Source organism: Pristiophorus japonicus, chromosome 21 (assembly GCF_044704955.1).
Source record: "Pristiophorus japonicus isolate sPriJap1 chromosome 21, sPriJap1.hap1, whole genome shotgun sequence".
NCBI classification, from domain to species: domain Eukaryota; kingdom Metazoa; phylum Chordata; class Chondrichthyes; family Pristiophoridae; genus Pristiophorus; species Pristiophorus japonicus.
Window position 1 is genome coordinate 41016530 of NC_091997.1, and position 21077 is coordinate 41037606.

The window sequence follows — 21077 nt, forward strand, 5'->3', positions numbered from 1 at the left end:
GGGGAGATGTATAAAATGGGCTGTCGATTCACTACCAAGCCTTTTACACTATCACCCATTTTCAAGATCTACCTCAAAGAGGCTACTGGGACTCAGATCCATTGTTAATTATTGAAGGCTGTAATCCTGAGCAGTGACCTGTTCGATGGTCACACTCACAGATGGACCATAAAGCAACTGAAATTGTTTATGGTTTTATAAACAAGGGTATATCCATTGGTCCCATGTTGCCATTAGGGAGTCAGGATTGAAGGGAATGCTGATTGGAAACAGGCTACAACACGGTCACACCACTTCTCCGACCGGTACTCTGTTCGGGGTAGCTCTTCACTGGTAGCGCCCACTTGACAAATTTACCCTATAAAACACTCTCGCATGCCAGAACCAGAAACATTCCAGCCTTGACAGGCTGCAAAATGAGGCCCAAGAGACACATGTTACTGCTGTGGGAAACAGGTGTGTGCAAGGTGTAAGTGACCCATGGGTCACATTACGAGTAGTGCTTTCATACATGATTGCAGAATGAGCAACAAGGCAGTAATGCTGTCGCCTGTTGCCAAGTCCAAAATTAGACAAGCCCGAGGCAGGGAGCAGGATTAAGTTTCAGTTCTGACATAATGGGGGAGAAATTGGCCTCCTTTGCACTTCCGGTTAGCGCCATCGGGGGCGATAACCGGGCGCTACTGACTCAGCGACCGGATGCGCGAAGAGTACCGACGCCCGTGAACTTGCCTTGCAGGCTAGCGGCGGCGGTAACCCTCCAACGCCACGATCTCCTGCGCCCTGGAGATCGTGACATCATCCGGTGCGCAGCGCCCCGTTACCATCCCGGATGCAAACTTCAGTTCCGTCCCCTGCAGCATCGTTGGGTGTCAACACCAGCAGCTGCAGGAGGCGTTGTAAGGTAGGCCAGGCACTTGGGGAGTGGTATTTAAAGGTACTGCCACTGAGGGAAGTAAAAAATTTATAGTGAGCCCTTTAGGACATTTTTGCACCATTTTGTTGTGCCGCGATCGATCAGCCCTGTGCTCTGTTGGAGCTTGGGTCTGATCGTCACGGATCGCGGGTGCCATCGGCGAGCAGTGATTCGATTTATTGCGGAGCCCGCAGCAATGGACCTTCCCTTTAAGGGAAGGAAGGAGCCTCCGATTCCGGCAACGCTGCAGGGGACATTGTGCAGCGCTCTGCCAATACCGCCCCTCTTGCCGGCTTTAGCACTCCAAGGGAGAAGGTAGCACTTGATTTAGCGCTTCACTTCCTTCCTGGAGTACTAAACCAAAAGTTTATGTCGGCTTCATTTGTATAGAGCCTGCCGATCCCGCAAAAGTTATCGCCCCAAACGGGGCACTACGCAATTTCTAGCCCAGTGAATTCAAATAACTCGATATAAAGAAAAACACCTGCATTGATTTAATCTTATCACAGAGCTAGGATGTCCCAAATGGATTAAGTATGACGTGGAGTCACTGTTGTTATGTGGAAAACACACCAGCCAATATGTGTACAGCAATATCCCACAAACAGCAAATGAATCATTGCCCAGATAATGACAATCCAGAACGCCCGCAATGCTGCACTGAATTGTCAGTCTAGACCATGAGCTCAATTCTATAATGGGGTTTGAACCCACTACTTTCTGACTCAGGTGACTGATACCAACCGAGCCAAGCTAGCAAGGCATAGAAATCTATGGAAAGCATGGAACTTTACTTTGAAGAGCACACATTCTGAGTTAGTGCACATTTGTGTACTTGAACCTGAAGGTGCTTTATAAATGTACGTCGCTGAAATTATTTATATATATATATACACACACACATATATAAAGAAGTTTTTTGGTCGCCCACTCAAACACTGAACAGATGAGGCCCAGGTGTCATCATCAGCAAGATGAGCTGCATTCTCAATGATTATGAGTAATGCTAGTGATTTGTCGTGACTTGACACTCCTGATAAATCCCACTATCTCTGCAACCTAATGTGACAAGTGTAATTTTTTCCTTAAGCAAGCGTGAGTTTTTCTTTTAATTAAAATTTTTTTTAAGGCATTTAAAAATAAAAAAATTGGCTACTGTCAACAAATTTTTTTGTTAAATTGTACCTTTTATGGCAGAAACTATGGGCTGAAAATTCGTAAAATACTATCACCGGTTTTTCGCCAAAAAAAATACTATGACTCCGCTATGATATCGAGGCAGAAAATTGAGGAAAAAAATGGGAAAAAAATCCACCTGGCGGGAAAAATTGGCGTTGCACGAAGATTCACGGCGTAAACCGCAGATTTTCTGCAACTTTTGTCAGAGGCCGATACCGCTGCAAGTTCTCCTCTAGGGAGAGGGGAAAAACACAAAAAAAAGTCAAAAAACCAAAAACCAAAACATTCGCAAGACCCTTTTTTAGTGAATCGCTGACAAAGAATTTAAAAATAAATTTGAACACCTTTATTTGCAGGTTTTCATACCTACCGCCGTTTCCAAGGGCTGCACCGACAGGTTTTTCCTCTGCGTTTTTTTGACGCTATCTACGGATCACAGCTGTGGCCAAGCTCGGGCAAAAGCGCTTTTTCCAGTCTGCATGCCGGCGATCTGCTCCCCAGCGGTATTTCAAAATCGCCGGCAAAAGACTTCAGGGAATTTCCCGCCGCACCGTTTTCCGCCCAAAATAGCGAAATAGCACCGAAAAATGCTGCGGAAGTTTGATTAATTTCCAGCCGTTAGACTTCAGTGCCAGGACCAGTTACAGAATCCGTTGCAGTGTAATGCACAGCCGCACAATAATAACCACTTGCATATATATAGAAAACACACACAATGTCTTTAACGTAGTGAAACGTTCCAATACGCTTCACAGGAGCGATTATCAAACAAAATGTTACACTGGAGATCTAAAAGCTTGGTCAAAGAGGTGGGTTTTAAAGTGCGACACAAACGAGGACAGAGAGATAGAGAGGTTTAGAGAGGGAGTTCTAGAGCGTAGGACAATTGATGGAGAGGAGTGGGGGAGGGGGTGGCGTTTGAACAGCAATCCGCTCTTCTTGCAGTCTGCAACAATTCAACTGCAACCAACCCGCGAATATTGAGGGGAAATTTCGCCGGGACAAAAGCACTACCCTTTATGAGGCCAACTTGATTGAATTACTGGCTTCCTGCTCACTCCCGGCCCTCCATTAGTCTGCACATTCTGGGCTTCTCTTTTACACTTCTGAAATAAATCCCGTCCACAGCTGTTACCAAAAGTAATGCTCAGTCTACACCTCCTGCTCTACTTGCAGAATTAAAATATTCATTATTTGTCAAATAACTTCTTTTGAATAACTCACGTACGAGCTATTTTGTGTCATTTTTAAGTCCGGTCACAGAAAAGGTTACAACCTCTCAACCCAGAACTTCTGCCATGCAATATTTAATGAAGATTTGGCGTTTGTTAAAACAGTGCAGCAAGAAATTTGGTACAGAGATGAACACATTAAAACAAATGGCTTAATGTCTCCTGTAAAACAGAGGATATACTGCAGAGTGTATTTTCCAGGCTCCCCTTCTATGGTTCGCATAATATTTAAAAAATACAGGCTTACAGAAAAAGCACATGTTCTGCATGAGAGACACTATAAAAGTCAGGATTTGGAACACAGCAACATAAACAAAGTAATTGCAAATCATTGTATTATAGAGAATGCTATTATTTTGCTGCAGTTGTCGGGATCTGGAACACTGCCTGCAAAGGCGGTGAAAGCCAATTCCATAAATCATTTTAAAAAGGGAGCTGGACAGGTATTGAGGACGAGGAGCTTACACAGTTACGGAGATAATGAGAGACTGTGGGACTAAATACGACTGCTCTGTCCAAGAGCCAGCACAGGGACGACGGGCCAAATGGCCTCCTTTTGTACGGTCAGTTTCTATGATTCTATGAATATTTTGGCAATGCCAACACAGTTGGAAGCAAGCTATCTGTGCGCTATTTGTACCAAAAATTATAAACAGGTTTTATAAATAAAGAATTCATGATTTCACTAAATACAGAACAGCAGAAACCCTCCTGTTAAATCTCAGAAGTAACTGAAACTTACAGTTGCCAGGGAAAGGAACCTAATATAGATTGGGAAGCTGGGGTTTTTCTCCTTAGAGCAGAGAAGGTTGAGACCAGATTTGAAAGAGGTGTTCAAAATCATGATGGGTCTAGGCAGAGTAGATCGAGAGAACCTATTCGCATCGGCTGGAAGGTCAAGAACCAGAGGGCACAGATTTAAGGTGATTGGCAGAAGAACCAAAGATGACATGGAAAAAAACTTTTTTTACACAGCGAGTGGTTAGGATCTGGAATACATCGTCTGGAAAGGAAGGAGGAGGCAGACTCAATCGTGGCTTTCAAAAGGGAATTGGATAAGTACCTGAAGGAAAAATAAATTGCAGAACTATGGGGAAAGGGCGGGGGAATCATCATCATAGGTGGTCCCTCGAACGAGGATGACTTGCTGCCACAAGAGTTCACAGATGTTTCAATGAAGGACCCGATGTTCCGGTCCTGAACTCCAATTGAAGGGTGGAAAATGCCTGTGCATGGATTTTTTTAATGTGTGGTGACCGTTGTGCATCAGCCACCAAACGGGCTTGACAGAGCTTGGTCTTTATCCAGTGGCAAGGGTTAACCAGGATGTCTGGAGACCAGCTCTGCGCACACATATCACAGTGTGGGCTGTCCCGTGTTGCCCCTGGGCCCTCAGCTTTTCTGGGCCCCGTACCCTCATTCGCCGCACCTCCGCCACAATCCCTCACCGCTCCTCTGCCATAAAATCACTCGCTGCACCTCCACATTAAACTTTCGCCGCACCTCCGTCATGATCCCTCATCACTCCTGCGCCCTGATCGCTTAGCGCAAGTCCGCTGTGACCTTCCCGCTCCTCTGCTGTACCAGGGCCCAGCCGATGCTCCTGCCCACGCTCCAAACAGCGACCTGGGTCCTCATGATGTCACCTCAAAGCTGTCGCACACTTGGAGATGCTCGCGCAGCTGCAGTGGTATGCTGCGGCTCTATTTATAGCCCCGACCTGTAGTGGTGTTCTCACACAGGTCAGGGCGGCCTACGATGGCAGGGGAGTGGGACTTGCTGAAGTGCTCTTGCAGAGAGCCGGCACAGGCTCGATGTGCCGAATGGCCTCCTTCTGTGCTGTAATGATTCTATGATTCTAAAGTACGGTGAGGCAAGAGCTCACAGTTATTCACGAAATTGAATACTGCAGAAATCATTTTGTTTTAAAGAATGCACGGAGAGGTTAGAATTAGAATGTTATTCTTTTTTAAGCAGAAGGATTGTTAGGACAGGATATGCCCTATTAGAAACTGTGGTGGAAACAGAATCCAGAATAGCTTTTCAGAAGGAAGTAGATAAATATTTGAAAAAGAGAACTTAAAAAAAAAATGTTTTGGAAAGGAATGGGACTAATTGGATAGCTCTCTCTATACTGTAAAAACAATTCTAAATTGCTGACAAGGATAAAAAAAATATTAACCAACAAAAATGGTAAAATGCTAATTCTTCCTTTGTAACAACTTGCTCATGAAATCGCATTCTTCGAAATCACAAGTTTCAAGCCTGTGATATTCCCATTATTTTATTAAGAGATATTAATTATGGGAAAATGAAAAGGTATTTTTCTATTTGTGGTTAGTGAATTATTTCCACCCTGTGACTTTTCCCTTTCGGAAGTCAAAATTATTGCCACATTTCTCTATATTTCAATTAAGCTCAATCCATTTTATTTTTAATTCAATCTCAGGATATGGGCGTCACTGGCCAGTATTGATTGCCCATCCCTTCAACCGTGACTACACTTCACTGGATGTAAAGCATATTGGGAGGTCCTGAGGTCATGAAAGGTGCTTTATACATGAGAGTTTGTTTCTTAATTGCCCTTGAGAAGGTGGCGGTGAGCCTTATTCTTGTACCGCTGAAGTCCATGAGGTAAAGGTACTCCCACAATGGTGTTAGGTAGGGAATTCCAGGATTTTGTCCCAGCGACGATGAAGCAATATGTGTCCAAGTCACAATGATGTGTTACTTGGAGAAGAGGTAGTGGTGTTCCCGTGCACCTGCTGTCATTGTTCTAGGTGATGGAGGCTACAGGTTTCAGAGGTGCTGAAGTGTATCCAGTGGATCGTACACTCGGCAACCACGGTGCACCAGTGATGGAAGGAGTGGATGTTTAAGGTGGTGGATGTGCTGCCGATCAAACGGACTGCTTTGTGCTGGATGGTGCTGAGCTTCTTGATCTGACTAGTGCATTTGGTGAAGAGCCAATCACTTACGTTGGCAACACTATAATTTGGATTTCAGATCACCAGCAACTACAAGCGGCCGCACTGCATTTATACTGTTAAATATGGCTCTCTTGAAGCTTAAAGTTTCGTGATAAACTGGATCTACAATTCTGCTGCCAGAGTAAGTGAGTTGGATTCTGTAGTACGCCTGCTGGAACCTAGCTCATGGGATTTGAACTAAAATACTGCCAATATAAAGTCAGTTAGTGAGACCGGCAGAGCGAGTGATCCATAGACCTACTCAAGAGTTGAATCATTCCTTTGAACAAAACCGCTGAGACTTGCGCAGCAGGCATATCTCTAAATCTATCAGTCAGTGTGAGTGCTATCATGGACAACCCTTGCCTGGATGCACCCAGTTATCCCTGCCAGTAACTTACTCAAAGACCCTTCACAGGGAAGTTGTACCATTGAATGGAAGGACGGGGGCCTGTGCCTGTGATTGTCCGTGCATGAGCTCCTGATTTCAATCATGCAAGTCTGCCAAGGGCTACAGGTTAAGTGAGTGCAGACCAGAAATGGCCCTGGGTTATATTTGGAGTACCCCAATTGCTTAAGGCATTTTGCTGCCCAAAGCCATACACAATTTTCCAACTCACTCTCAAAATCAGCAAGAATGGAAAACAAATAACAATGACATCTCAGCAACACACAGCAAATGTTACACATTCAGCTGAACTACATTCACATTCAGCTGAACTACATTCTTTGGCATGTACAGTTTAACCTGCAACTTTTCACCAATTTTTTTTCTAATGCCACTACCCAGTGTTGATGCGCCCCCCCCACCCCCGACAACCATCCTTATGGTCTGTCCCTTAGGCTAGGCCTGTTGGACAAGTGAACCCATGCTTGTTGATTTGCAGGAAGCTTCCAGAGCATCCGAGCCTAAAAAGGTAGGCCCTATATTTACTTCTTGTTTCTTTGGTCATTTTTCCCAACCAAAGCATTTGACTGTGGTCAGTATGAAGCACTGTATCGATCAGTTTTACCACTTTAAATTCAAACCCTGCAAAAATTCACACGTGAATATCACGACAATGCAATCAACTGCTGATAATTCAAAGTTGCTTTTTGTGTTGAAGCAAACTGAACTATCCAGCAATTTGAACAAAGCAGCGTAAATAACTGGGTAAAGTGGGAAGTTAGCGCTAAGAAAAATTCTAACTATTAGATCATTTAAATGAAGCAGCTTTGAATTAAGAGCTGGTTTCAGAGATGCCACCTGGCTATTTTTTCCACTGGCCCAGATGGGGTTTCTGAAATCTCACTTTTACACTTTTAACCAGGAATCCCATGGTAACGTATTTGTTTTTAATATTGTGTTCTGACATTTTCAACAGGCAATATAAAATAAGGAAAATAAGAAAGATTTGTATTGATGAAACATCTTCATAGAATCTTACAACACAGAGGGAGGCCATTCGGCCCATCGCACCTTACTACTAGCGGGATCAAGGGGTATGGCGAGAAAGCAGGAATGGGGTACTGAAGTTGAACGTTCAGCCATGAACTCATTGAATGGCGGTGCAGGCTAGAAGGGCTGAATGGCCTACTCCTGCACCTATTTTCTATGTTTCTATGCACCAGTGCAGGCTCTTGGAAAGAGCGATGCAATTAGTCCCACTCCCCCGCTCTTTCCCCATAGCCCTGCAATGTCTGTTCTTTTTAAAGTATTTATCCAATTCCTTTTTGAAAGTTACTATTGACTCCACTTCCACCACCAGTGCATTCCAGATCATAACTCGCTGAATTTTTAAAAATCTCATCTTCCCCCTGGTTTTTTTTGCCAGTTGCCTTAAATCTGTATCGACCCTCCTGCAGCAGTTTCTCCCCATCTACTCTCATCACAACCCCTCAGAATTTTGAACATCTTTTTTTCAACTGATGTCAGCAAATTGCAAAAAAAAAATGCTTGGTGCAAACAATTCACATGCAACACACACATGTGAATCGTCACCCTGTGATCCCAAGTGCATTCGCTGAACAACTTTGAATCCCAGCCTGACGTCAGCGGTACATCAGATTGGGTGTTGCACATCAGATGACGAGCCACTACAAATGGGCTCGTGGGAAAGATCTTCCTAACTGGAGTTACACCGTCTCTTGCACGAATGATAGACAACAGTAAATCTCCATTTCCCCTGTGTAATATTATCCTATATATATACACACACACACATATGTATGTATGTGCAGAACAAAACCAGAGAATCTTTCAGTGTAATCAGATATTGCCTCTGTGAAGTTTTGTAAACACAGCAGCCATCTATAATAAGCTTGCCATGAAATCAGGCTCGTTCCAAAAAAGGAATGTGCTATCTTGAGACTCCTGTATGTTAACAACTAAATCAGGATTTTAAATTTATAAAAAGACCAATACTTGCTTCAAGAAGCTATCTTATAAATCCCTGCTGCATTTGAAACACTGGAGAAAACTTGCAAAACTGCAGACACAAAACATTCTCACACACACAAACGCACACACAAAAACAATAATCAAATCTCTTACCAGAAGACCGCGGTGTGTCTTTTCTAACGTGTTCATCCCGTTTGCCTTCTACTGGGCAAAGGCTGCCCGGTGTCGCTCGCTGTGCACTGGAACTTTTCCTCCCAGCTGCCGGCGCTCGGCATACAGGAAGGTCAAGTTGCATAAATAGTGCAACATTTGCAACCTGTTAAATATATTTAGCCTTCCCAGAGAACGGAGGGAGAATAAAAAGGGGTCAGAAAGAGGCATGGTATGCAACGTGGGTCATTCAATATGACTCTTACGTAGCCCTTCGCATATCAGTCGAAAATTGACTTGTGTTTTTTTTGCTTTAGCAAAGAGTCGGGCAGGCGGGGGGAGGGGGAAGCCACAAATGTGTTATTTAATGTCTTCCAGATTCAGTATCATATGGACGTACCTACGTTAGCACTTTTTAAAGTTAACTTCCTGCTCTCAGTTTCACCCCCCCCACTTGTGCAGCAGAAATTTCTGCTCACAGGGCTTGCTGGCGAGTTGTTGCTGGTCTGAGCAAAACTCTGAACCAATTCCCCGAGGCTGGCGGACTTTCTGTAGGACCCTGGCCTCTTCTACCTGCACTACAATCACACACGTACGGTCTCGTCTCCTTTTTAAAAATATACATATAAATATTGTCGAGAAGCGGCCAATTAGAAAAGCCATTAAGGCAGATGAAATCTCTTGCTTGCGTCTCTCGTTGGCTGTTAACCCTTCTCTTGCCAGTCGCACCCACAGCAGTGCCGGCTCTGCACCCAGGAATGGGAACTTGCCAGAGGATTGTCCGACCTGCTGTGCATTTCCAGCATTTGCAATTGATTTTTTTTAAGCCAATGGCTCAGTGGGTAGCACCCTCGCCTCTGAGTCAGAAGGTTGTGGGTTCAAGTCCAAGCTGACCCTCCAGTGCAGTGCTGAGGGAGCGCGGCACTGCCAGAAGGTGTTGTTTTTTGGATGAGACGTTAATCCGGAGTCCCGGCTCTCTCAGGTGGACGTAAAAGATCTCATGGCACTATTTCGAAGAAGAGGAGGGGAGTTATCCCTGGTGTCCTGGCCAATATTTATCCCTCAATCAACATAACAAAAACAGATTATCTGGTCATTATCTCATTGCTGTTTGTGGGAGCTTGCTGGGTGCAAATTGGCTGCCATGTTTCCCACATTACAACAGTGACTACACTTCAAATGTACTTTATTGGCTGTAAAGTGCTTTGATATGGCGGGTGGTCGTGAAAGGCGCTATATAAATGCAAGTTTTTCTTTCTTTAAAGCACTCCCTGCTTGGGAGTTGCATGGCCAGAGTTCCACCTCGCTGTAACTGGTTACATTATGCAGGTTACCCTGTTTTAAATTGAATCTTGTCGCTCAGGTCTGTAGATAGCATGGTCCATTACATGATGCCCCCTGCATGGTTTTAACCTGGGATTTAGGCATAATACCTTAAAATGAAATCAGTGACTTTGAAAATTCTACTCGCATAAATACTCTTTTCCCCCCTCTCCGTCCCTCCCCCATAACTCTCAGATCTCTGCATTCCTCCAATTCTGGCCTCTTGAGCATCTCCGATTTTAATCGCTCCACCATTGGCGGTAGTGCCTTCAGCTGCCTGGGCCCTAAGCTCTGGAATTCCCTGCCTAATCCTCTCCGCCTCTCTTTCCTCCTTTAAAACGTTCCTTAAAACCTGTATTTTCGCACAAGCTTTTTGTCAGCTGCCCTAATATCTCCTTATGTGGCTCAGCATCAAATTTTGTCTGATAATCGCTCCTGAGAAGCACCTTGGAATGTTTTACTAGGTTTAAGGTGCTATATAAATATGTTGTAGTTGTACAAAAACAAGATACACTGGATGCTGGAAATCGGAAATAACAACAGAAAATGCTAAAAATACTCAGCGGGTCAGGCAACAACGTTTCAGGTCAATGACCTTTCGTCAGAACAATTTGCTGTTATTGGTGCCATTAAAGAAAATGAAAGAGTTGTATGTCACTTTAGATCTCCCGCAAGAAAGCATCTTTCAATGCAAATTGCACCTTTAATTGTATAATTACAAAACAAGACATAAAATTTGCCGCCTAACAATTTTTTTTAAGCAGCAAAGATACTTCATTAATTACTTACTATAAATAAAAGCCACTGAATTTTCAACTGGGTGCTGCTCATCTTGTGATCTTGTTCTGAATCATTATCTTACCGACTTGAACCATCTGCTGAAAATTTGCTCAGGTTAGTCTTTGATGTTTTAAATATATATGGATACACAGTGTATCGGAACCTCGGCCAGTTGGCCCTATTGCACACAGAGGTCCTTCTGGGTCAGACTCTGAAGTTAATCTTTCATGTCTGTCACATTACAACAGTTGAAAGGTGTTCAAACTGTAAGGCGATAGCAGTCCTGAAGCCAGTGGATATCTATAGTCAAAACAGTTCCAGAGACGGAAAGCTGAATCACACCTGACAGATTATTAATCCTGTATATCATGCATCTCCTGCCAGCTGCTTTCAGAGTTGCCACCTGGCTGTTTTTTTTTGCTGGCCCCAGGTAGGTTTTTAAATCACCTTCCAGCTGCCTTTTAAAATTCTAACCAGAAATTTTGTTTAATATTTGAAAAATATTGTGTGTTGAATTTTTCAGCAGACAATATGAAAGAAGGAAAAGAAGAAAGATTTGCATTTATGCAGTGCCTTCATAGAATCAGAGAAGCCATTCCGCCCATTGTGCCTGAACCGGCTCTTTGAAAGAGCTATCAGACTAGTCCCTATTCTCTTTTTGCATTTATAAAGTGTGTTATGTCATCAAAATGCTTCGTAAAATCTCTAGAAAAGAGAAAGTTGAGTGGTGACCTAATAGAGGTCTTCAAAATTATGAAAGAGGTTAATGAAAAAAAATGTAGGGAAAATATTTCTGCTTGTTGGATGCGGGGGAGTTCAAAACTAGGGGTTATAAATATAAGGTAGTCACTAATAAATCCAACACGGAATTCAGGTGAAACATTTTTACTCAGAGAGCAGTGAGAATGGAACTTCCTGCCATATCAAATATTTGAGGTGAATAGTGTAGATATGTTTAAAGGAAAGCTAAATAAGTAAATAAGGAAGAAAGGAATGGAAGGATATGCTGATAGGGTGAAATGAAGTAAGGTGGGAGGAGGCTTATGTGGAGCATAAATACTGATAGACTAATTGAGCCAACTGGCCTGTTTCTGTGCTGTAATTCTATATAAAAATGAACTATATTTTTGCATGCAGTGACAGCTGTTATGTGGGCAAATGTAGCAGCCATTGTGAGCCAGCAATGCTGCACACACAGCAATGAGATGAACGAACAATGAATCAATTTTTCAATGGTATTTGTTAAAGGACAAATATTGGCCAGGGCACTGTGAAAAATAAATTCTGCCTGTACTGGCTTTAGTAGCATGGCAACTAAAATAGGAATGAAATGGGTGGGGGGATTAGCCCTTGGATTGTCTGGCAAAATTACCAATCAGTAACCATTTCAAAAACCCAGGGAAAATCTTCCTGGGTGCAATGTAGCAACAGATCAAAAAGAAATAAGGAAAGAACTTAGTGCCTTTCACATCCTTCAGACATCCCAAAGCACTTTATAGCCAATGAAGTTCTTTTGAAGAGTAGTCAATGCTGTAACATAAGAAACACAGCAGCACGGCCACACAAACAGCAATGAGATAATGACCAGATAGTTTGTTTTAGTATTGTTGGTTGAGGGATAAATATTATGCAGAATTCCCCTGCTCGTCTACAAAATATTGCTGTGGGATCTTTTCCGTCCACCCGAGAGGGCAGACTAGGGCTTGGTTTATTGTCACATCTGAAAGACGCCAATTTCAACAGTGCAGCACTTCCTCAGTACTGCACTGTAGTGTCAGCCCAGATTTCGTGCTCAAATCTTGGAGCAGGACATGAACCCACAACCTTCTAACTCAGAGGTGTGTGTGTTAACACTGAGCCACGAATGGCATGTCAGTAAGCAGGCTGTGGATGAAGAAAGCAAGTGCAAACATGGGACAGGCACCAAGAGAAGCAATTTTTGTATCAATTATTGTACATTAGTTTGAAATCAATAACACTTTTGAGGTTTTCACCCTTGGGGCACTGGGATAATTAATTTGGTATATTTGCATTCTTGGGGTGCCAAGAGGTTATATCTTGGCTTGATCCTCAAAATGAACGTCGAAAAATGTCAAAGGTTTGACCTGGTTACTCTAAACAATAATGTTCCAACTCTCAATTGACTGAAAAACAGCCTTTGTAGCCAATTTTTAACCAGTCAGAGATCCCATTTTGAAGATAAGGAACTCAGTTCTAAAATGCGGTGCATCATTGGAGGTGAAGAAACAAGGTATATTTAACATTTTTAAATTCTCATTCTTGTCTTCAAAGCCCTCCATGGCCTCACCCACCCACCTATCCCCGTGACCTCCTCCAGCCCCACAACCCTCCGAGATCTCTGCGCTCCTCTAACCCTGGCCTCTTGCGCATTCTCCTTTGGCGGCCGTGCCTTCAGCTGCCTTGGCCCTAAGCTCTGGAATTCCCTCCATAACCCTGTCCGCTTCTCCTGCTCCCTCCCCTCCTTTAAGATGATCTATGGTCATGTTTTGGTCACCTGTCCTAATATTCCCTGTGTGGCTCGAAGTCAAATTTTGTTTGATAATGCTCCTGTGAAGTGCCTTGGGATGTTTTACTACGTTTAAAGCGCGATATAAATGCAAATTGCTGTTGTTAAAAATAACATCATTAAGAAATAAATGTAAAATGTAGAGTAAATTGAGAATGTAGACGAGAAATAATAATAATCTGTAATATATCAGGGAACTTGCGAATGGAGTTCACTTCCTGTAAGCGCCACAGTTACAATTCAGGCGTCACACTTTGGCTCAAAGTAGGACAGCATCAAATCTGGATTGAAGAGATGGGGAATGTATGAATCAGAAGTGAGGAGAGCAGCTGGGAAAGTCACTGGCTGTGAAATCACATTGTGCATTACATAGCAACATCACCATAACAATGTGTTATGACTCACTATGTCAAACACCAGCGGTCTCCTGGTATAGAATAAAAATATAAAGAAATAATATTGATGGAAAAGTGAATGTAGTCTCTTCTTAATTCAAAGTTGTTTAATTTAAATTCTTTGTTAATTGAAATTGAATAAAAATTGCCTCCTGCACAGGTTGATTTTATTGCAATTGCTTAAATCAAACTGCTAGATATTTTTTTAAGTAAAAAATGACCTATGTAGGAATGCAAAAGAAATTAGGCAGGGAAGAAGGTATTTTTTAAAATATTATTTAAAATATCTTAAACAAAGTGTATAATTGATTAATATTACAATAAAGCTACTTCTTACAAGATGACTCTTCAATGTCAGTGTGAACTGATTTGTTTAATGGCTGACACATGGGAGCACGGAAGTCGCCAGGGCAGCAACACTCCAAGAGTTTGGCCAATTTTTTGCCGACTTTGCAAGTGGGTTTTCACTTCGATTTGACCCTCCGCGGCAAAAGCCCGGTCGCTGGGATCCTCAGTGACCACTTTGTGGCAGCGTTTCCACATACCGCTGACGTGCAACGCCGCGGATTGCGGTTGCGTCATACTTTCGGCTCTCTCGGGACCCGTACGCCACACCCAGAATACCGACAAGGTCAAATCTGTGGTGCAGCCCTGCCAGCAGTGGCAAGTATGAAGACCTGCAAAAAGGTAAGTTAAAGTTTTTATTTTTTAATTATTTCTCAGCGATTTAGTAGGTCAGGGTTTTATGAATGTTTTGTGAATATTTTTTGCAATTTTTTTCCCCCCCCTCTTGCAGCGCTACCGGCCCTGGACTAAGATTGCCGAAACTCGCGGTTTGCGCCTCGAATCCTTGTGCAATGCCGACTTTACTGATGGTGCAGACGTAAATGCTGAAAGTTAGGCCTAAAAACGGTAGCGTAGCGAAAACGGTAATGTTGGCGCAAAACTACTGTTTTCACCGAAAACCGAAAATCTAGCCCTAAAATTCCAAACACAACCAAGTGAGACTTATCTGAATGACCAGGCTTTATGTAATGTAATGTTCAGATTAAGGGTAAGCTAAAGTGTTTGAGACACTAAAAAAGCAATCTGCTTTGTACATGATTGGTGAAAGTATTTAGATTTCCAAAATACCAGTTCCCAATCTAAATTGAAAATCTTCTCACCATGCTTAGCTCAATTTAAAAAAAAATAATCAGACATTTAGTAACTATTCTGTTCACCATTGCTCAGCTGCTGTGTGACACCCTTCCTGAAAGTTAACTACTTCTTCTCAAGTATGGCTAGGGATCTGAAGCAGGTTGCACAAGGAAGCGTGACAATTACTGGAAATTCTTTGGCTCTTGCATAATACTGCCATCTAGTTGGGAGGTTGTTGGACACGGTTACACTGAAGGAGTGCAATCAATCACTATAGGTGCGTTAACCTTTCAGGGCCAAGGGAAGATTGTCTTTGGGAGGAGCAAAACCAAAGCAACTCAAACCGCTTCTCCCTTGTGTTGATACAGCTGCCTGGTTCTGGTCTACATACTTGGTAAGTTGGCCAAGCAACACAAAAAAATGAGGGGAGATCACCTGCAGAATGCTTATCATCATAGGCTGTCCCTTGAACAAGGATGACTTTCTTCCACATGAGTTCACAGTTGTTTCGAAGAAGGATCTGATGTTCCAGTCCTGAACTCCAATTGAGGGGGTGGAAGATGCCTGTGCGTGGATTTTTTAGCGTGTGTTGGCCGTTGCACACCAGCCACCACACGGGCTTGACAGAGCTAGGTCTTGGTCCAGTGGCAAGGATTAACCAGGACCACTGGAGACCTGCTCTGCTGCACGGGCCTAGTGCGCACACATATCGCAGTGTGGGCTGGCCCATGCTGCCCCGGGCCCTCGGCTCTTCTGGGCCCCGAAACCTCATCTGTCGCACCTCCGCCACAAACACTCGCTGCTCCTCCGCCCCGACCTTCCCACTCCTCTGTACCCGGGCCCTGCCGATGTTCCTGCCCACACTCGAAAACGGCGACCAGCGTTTTGATTACGTCACCCAGTCGCCCATATCAGAATCCTTGGAGCAGCTCGCACTGGAGGTTGATGTGGTATGCTGCTCCAGCTCTTTTATAGCCCGACCTGCGGAGCTGTTCTCTCACAGGTCAGGGGGCCACGATATTTAACCGGCGATGGGACAACGTTACAATATCACCCGCAATAAAATTATCTGTTTTCTAGAATGGTGCGTGTATGGCAATTAAAGAAAGGACAATATCCTTCTGAAGAGAAAGTGTTGTGAAACACCTCTGTGCAAATTTAATTTTTCTATATTCATGCTCCCAATTTTCATCGTCCCACATTAGAGACCGTGCCTTCATCTGCCTGGGCCCTTAGCTCTGGAATTCCCTCCCTAAACCTCTCCGCCTCTCTACCTCTCTCTCCTCCTTTAAGATACTCCTTTAAACCTACCTCTTTGACCAAGCTTTTAATCACCTGTCCCAATATCTCCTTATGTGTCTCGGTGTCAAATTATTCTGATCATGCTCCTGTGAAGCGCCTTGGGATGTTTTACTGCATTAAAGGCGCTACATAAATACAAGAAGTTGTTATTCTAATTTGAAGTGTGCGACACCAGTGTCCATGAGCCAGTATACTTAACCTGGCAACAGATTCATAGGCCCAATATATTTTGCTGCCAGAATCAGGTAGCCAGATTTAGCAGCAAAACTCTGGGACATGACATGGCTCACAGACGCTGGCCCCACAATCCAAATTAAAACAAGACCAATGTAAAAGTAGATTTTATAACCTCATTTCAAGGATAAATAGTTCAAATTCCTTCTCGGCCCCTCAGATTTCAGCCCTTTGAGGTTAAAGCCTCCAAGGCTTTAAGATTTCCATTGGGCTTTGATGACCAAAACTGGGTATAGTACTTGAGGTGTGGACTGACGAGAGCACTGTACATAGGCAGCACCTGTGAAGATAACAATCAAATTGACATTTTGGGTGTGGGTCCTTTGCCTGTAGATGCTGCCCGACTTGTTGAGTGTGTCCAGAGTTTACAACAACTTCCTCTGCTAGGGAAATCAAGAACAAGGGGACATAATCTTCAAATTAGAGCTAGCCCATGCAAGAGCTGTAATGTATGCACTTGTGAGTATGCTCACAGGTTTGTCAAGCTGTTGCATTATGAGTGGCTTAGCCAGTCACATGATGTTCACAAGACTCAATAAAACCCCAGGCAGTTGGGTCTAGGTCATCCACGATGAGGTATGTAGTTGTGAGCCTAGTGGATTAACTGGTAATGTGTAGTGTGATTGTTAAACCATTGTTAATAAATCAACTAGTTATTAATAGCTGTGTGTTGCTATGAATTCTTAAGCAAAGAAACCATGAAGCAAATACATTATAGGAGCCAAAATCAGGGAGCACTCTTTTGCAGAAAGGATAGTAGAAATTTCAAACACTCTCCCCCCAAAAGGGGGCAGGGGGTTGGGGACACTAGGACAGCTGGAGCTTTCAAGACTGAGATAGACAGATTTTTGTTAGGAAAGGGATGTGGTGCTAAGGCGGATAAATGACATTGAAGTGCAGATCAGCCATGATCTAACTGAACTGTGGAGCAAGCATAAAGGGCTGATTGTGCTACTCATGTTCCTATGTAGAGAGCTTCTTTAACATAGGAAAACGTCCCAAGATGCTTCACAGAAGTGTAATCAGACAAGAATTAAAACCAAGCCAAAGTAAGAGCTATTAGGAGCGGTTACTAAAAGCTTGGTCAAAGAGGTAGGTTTTAAGAAGGGTCTTAAAGGAAAAGAAAAATAGAGAGGTAGAGAGGTTTTGGGATGACATTTCTGAACTTAGGGCCTATGCGGCTGAAGACATGGCTGCCAATGGTGAGACAAATGAAGTGGGAGGTGCACAAGGGGCCAGAACTGGAGGAACGCAATTCTTGGGTTATAGTTCTAGATTTCTTGGGGGAACTTTGACTTTGGGCAATAGTGTAAAATAGACGATATCGGCTCAGCCGCTCGTTATATATCTTGCCCAACTTGCATTGCCGTTGACTTTGCCCAAAGTCCAAATTGCTCTCCTAGAGCTATAAAAGGTGGAGAAGGCGAGAGAATGGGGGCGGCGTGGGGGGGGGGGGGGGGGCGGGGGTGAGGGGAGAGAGGGAAGAAGGCCATAAAAGGATTTGAACACAAGAAACACTGTGACCTAAAGAGTTCAGCATTCTGCTTGCAATACTGTTTTTTTTCCAATTAATTCCTTTCTAAGTCTATAAGGATCAAGCAGAAGTGTTTGTGAACAATTTTTTTAATGTATTTTTTCAACTTCAGTGCACTCTGCTGGTTTAATTACGTTGTAGCCTTAAGGTATGTATCCTGGCCCATTAATCAGACATTAACTATCCACAGTCACATAAAACAAGCCTGGCGGAATGTGTTAATGGTTTCATAATAAAAGTTGAGAAGAAGTTGCTGTTTAATCTTACCTCAGGCATAACCCCCCCCTGATCTATAGCCATCAGCTTCCAAATAAAATTTGCTTTGCTTTTTTAAGATAAGAAAAGACTTACAGTTATATGGGGCCTTTCATAACCGCAGAATTTTTGCATAAAATTAGCTACTTTGCAGTGCAATTATTTTTTGTAGGCTGATGCAGTAGCCGATCTGTGCACAGCAAGGTCCCACAAATTGCAATGAGGTAAATGACCCACTAATGTGGTTTTGGTGGTGCTACTTGGTGGAGGGATAAATGTCGACCAGCATACTGGGAGAATTTGCCAGCTCTTCTTCAAACTGTGGAAAAGGATCTCTTATGCCCTCCTGGCCAGGCAGACAAGGCCTTGGTTTAATATCTCATTTGAAAGACGCACCTTCGACAGATACTGAAGTGTCAGCCTAGATTGCGTGCTCAAACGTCAGAGTTTAAGGATGAGACTTGCTTTCATTGCTATTCCATAATTTAAAGGTTACATGATACTAAAGCTGCTTTTATGATCACTGCAGTGCCTCCAGCTCTCGACACAGGGCTCAAGTACAGCTGCCTGTAATGTATTTGCTTCATGGGTTCTTTGCTTAAGAATTCATAGCAATACATTGCTATTAAGAACTTGTTGGTTTATTAACAAAAGTTTAACAATCACACTATACATTACCAGTTCATCCACTAGGCTCACAACTGCATACCTCATCATGAATCCTCCGAACCTAACTGGCTGGGGTTTTATTGAACCTTGTGAACATCACATGACTGGTTAAGTCACTCACATCGCAATAGGGGAAATCATGTTTAACTAATTTACTGGAATTCTTTGAGGATATAACGAGCATGCTGGTTAGAGGTGTACCGATGGATGTGGTGTATTTAGATTTCCAAAAGGCATTCGATAAGGTGCCACACAAAAGGTTACTGCAGAAGATAAAGGTACGTGGAGTCAGAGGAAATGTATTAGCATGGATAGAGAATTGGCTGGCTAACAGAAAGCAGAGAGTCGGGAAAAATGGGTCCTTTTCGGGTTGGAAATCGGTGGTTAGTGGTGTGCCACAGGGATCGGTGCTGGGACCACAACTGTTTACAATATACTTAGATGACCTGGAAGAAGGGATAGAGTGTAGTGTAACAAAATTTGCAGATGACACAAAGATTAGTGGGAAAGCGAGTTGTGTAGAGGACACAGAGAGGCTGCAAAGAGATTTAGATAGGTTAAGCGAATGGGCTAAGGTTTGGCAGATGGAATACAATGTCGGAAAGTGTGAGGTCATCCACCTTGGGGAAAAAAAACAGTAAAAGGGAATATTATTTGAATGGGGAGAAATTACAACATGCTGCGGTGCAGAGGGACCTGGGGGTCCTTGTGCATGAAACTCTTTTAGAGTTTATCTGTAAAACAAAACATTAAACCATGCCACCCGACCTGGATGACACACCAGACATTTACAAGGCCCTTTTTTTTTGTGTTTTTTTTTTTGGGCACTAAAATCACAATTTTTCCCCAGTGCCCCCTATAAAAGGGAAAGGGGACACTAAAAGCACCGGCAATTAAAACAAATTAAACTTTAAAACGTAAAATCAAATTAAAATTTGGTTGCCGGGCGTGATGATGCACTCCAGTCCCTCCGGTGCCCACCTCTCGCGGAAGGCCGCGAGCGTACCGGTGGACACCGCGTGTCCTTGTGCATGAATCCCAAAAAAAAGTTAGTTTGCAGGTGCAGCAGGTAATCAGGAAGGCGAATGGAATGTTGGCCTTCATTGCGAGAGGGATGGAGTACAAAAGCAGGGAGGTCCTGCTGCAACTGTATAGGGTATTGGTGAGGCCGCACCTGGAGTACTGCGTGCAGTTTTGGTCACCTTACTTAAGGAAGGATATAGTAGCTTTGGAGGGGGTACAGAGACGATTCACTAGGCTGATTCCGGAGATGAGGGGGTTATCTTATGATGATAGATTGAGTAGACTGGGTCTTTACTCGTTGGAGTTCAGAAGGATGAGGGGTGATCTTATAGAAACATTTAAAATAATGAAAGGGATACACAAGATAGAGGCAGAGAGGTTGTTTCCACTGGTCGGGGAGACTAGAACTAGGGGGCACAGCCTCAAAATACGGGGGAGCCAATTTAAAACCGAGTTGAGAAGGAATTTCTTCTCCCAGAGGGTTGTGAATCTGTGGAATTCTCTACCCAAGGAAGCAGTTGAGGCTAGTTCATTGAATGTATTCAAGTCACAGATAGATAGATTTTTAACCAATAAGGGAATTAAGGGTTACGGGGAGCATGCGGGTAAGTGGAGCTGAGTCCACGGCCAGATCAGCCATGATCTTGTTGAATGGCGGAGCAGGCTCGAGGGGCTAGATGGCCTACTCCTGTTCCTAATTCTTATGTTCTCTACAACTATTTTGGTAGAACGTAAAATCAAATGCCTCCTTTTGGCAAGGGCATTCGAACCCACAAATTTCCAAATAAAATTTTATCTGCAACTTAAATCAAATCAAATCAAAATTTGGTTGCTGGGGTGATGATGCACTCTAGTCCCTCTGCTGCCCACCTCTCGCGGAAGGCCGCGAGCGTACCGGTGGACACCGCGTGCTCTATCTCCAGGGACATCCTGATGTGAACGTAACTGCGGAAGAGAGGCAGGCAGTCGGGTTGAACGACCTCCTTGACCGCCCGCTGCCTGGACCGGTTAATAGCTACCTTGGCCGTGCCCAGGAGCAGTGCTATGAGGAGGCCTTCCGACCTGCCCA

The 21077-nt window shown here is 43.6% G+C and overlaps 1 protein-coding gene across 1 annotated transcript in view; it reads right to left on the reverse strand.

Moving 5' to 3' along the window:
- Positions 1–9150, reverse strand: part of cacnb1 (calcium channel, voltage-dependent, beta 1 subunit) — a 132067-nt gene extending 122917 nt beyond the window's left edge. Inside the window, exon 1 of the mRNA XM_070864683.1 lies at positions 8830–9150. Coding sequence (XP_070720784.1) covers positions 8830–8865 — 36 coding nt within the window. The 5' untranslated portion in view covers positions 8866–9150. The remainder of the gene's footprint in view (positions 1–8829) is intronic.
- Between the last annotated feature and the right edge of the window lie 11927 nt (positions 9151–21077).